At 44.3% G+C, this 686-nt stretch overlaps 1 protein-coding gene across 1 annotated transcript; it reads right to left on the bottom strand.

Annotated features, from left to right (window-relative positions):
- Positions 1–415: 415 nt before the first annotated feature.
- Positions 416–670, bottom strand: H310_02086 (hypothetical protein; the record flags this gene model as incomplete). The annotated part of the gene is made up of 1 exon (XM_008865481.1): positions 416–670. One exon carries the CDS (start codon positions 668–670, stop codon positions 416–418), a length of 255 nt encoding a protein of 84 aa, XP_008863703.1.
- Positions 671–686: the final 16 nt, after the last annotated feature.

Here is a 686-nt window from a genome sequence, read left to right as displayed (position 1 = left end):
AATTGTGTGTGGATTCAAAGGTGCACGTCTCAATGAGTACCAAGCTGAGTTTAATCGGCAAATGAGCTCTGTGCGTGTAAGTGTAGAGTGGGGTTTTGGTGTAGTTCGCAACTTGTGGACATTCGTAGACTACAAAGGTGGACAGAAGCTGTGGCTTCAAGCTGTGGGTGTGCAGTATGCCGTCGCAGTTATTTTGACAAATGTCCATACCTGTATGAAGCGAGGCAACCAAATTTCCAGCTACTTTGGTGTTATGCCACCAACTGCTGAGGAATATCTCCATGTAGAATCCACATAGTGTAAGGCGTACAATACATCGCGTTTGTCAGTTACAATTTGCCACAAAGGAGATGAAATACTACAGCGTAATTATCTTTCAAGCAGATGAAACACACATTAAGATATGGATATAAAACTACTTTGTTAATGCACGCATCATTTCAATTGTGCTACGCATAAACTCTATCTGAGCTTCGCGCTCTTTCTTTTCGACTGCAAAACGAGCTTCACGCTCGGCTTTGTCGAGTTCATACCGTGCCCGCTCGAGTTCGAGCTTCTGCTGAGCAAGCACGATTTCTTCTTTCTTCATCGCAACTTCTTCGGCTTTGATCTTGTTCGATTCATTCATCATCTCCGTGAACGTTGTGACGACAGAAGCAGCCTCTTTCATTGCAGATCCGCGTCGA

This window comes from Aphanomyces invadans, assembly GCF_000520115.1.
Source record: "Aphanomyces invadans strain NJM9701 unplaced genomic scaffold supercont1.3, whole genome shotgun sequence".
Classification (NCBI taxonomy): domain Eukaryota; phylum Oomycota; class Saprolegniomycetes; order Saprolegniales; family Verrucalvaceae; genus Aphanomyces; species Aphanomyces invadans.
Note: the sequence above shows the minus strand (reverse complement) of the source record. Positions and strands in the feature narration are given on the sequence as shown.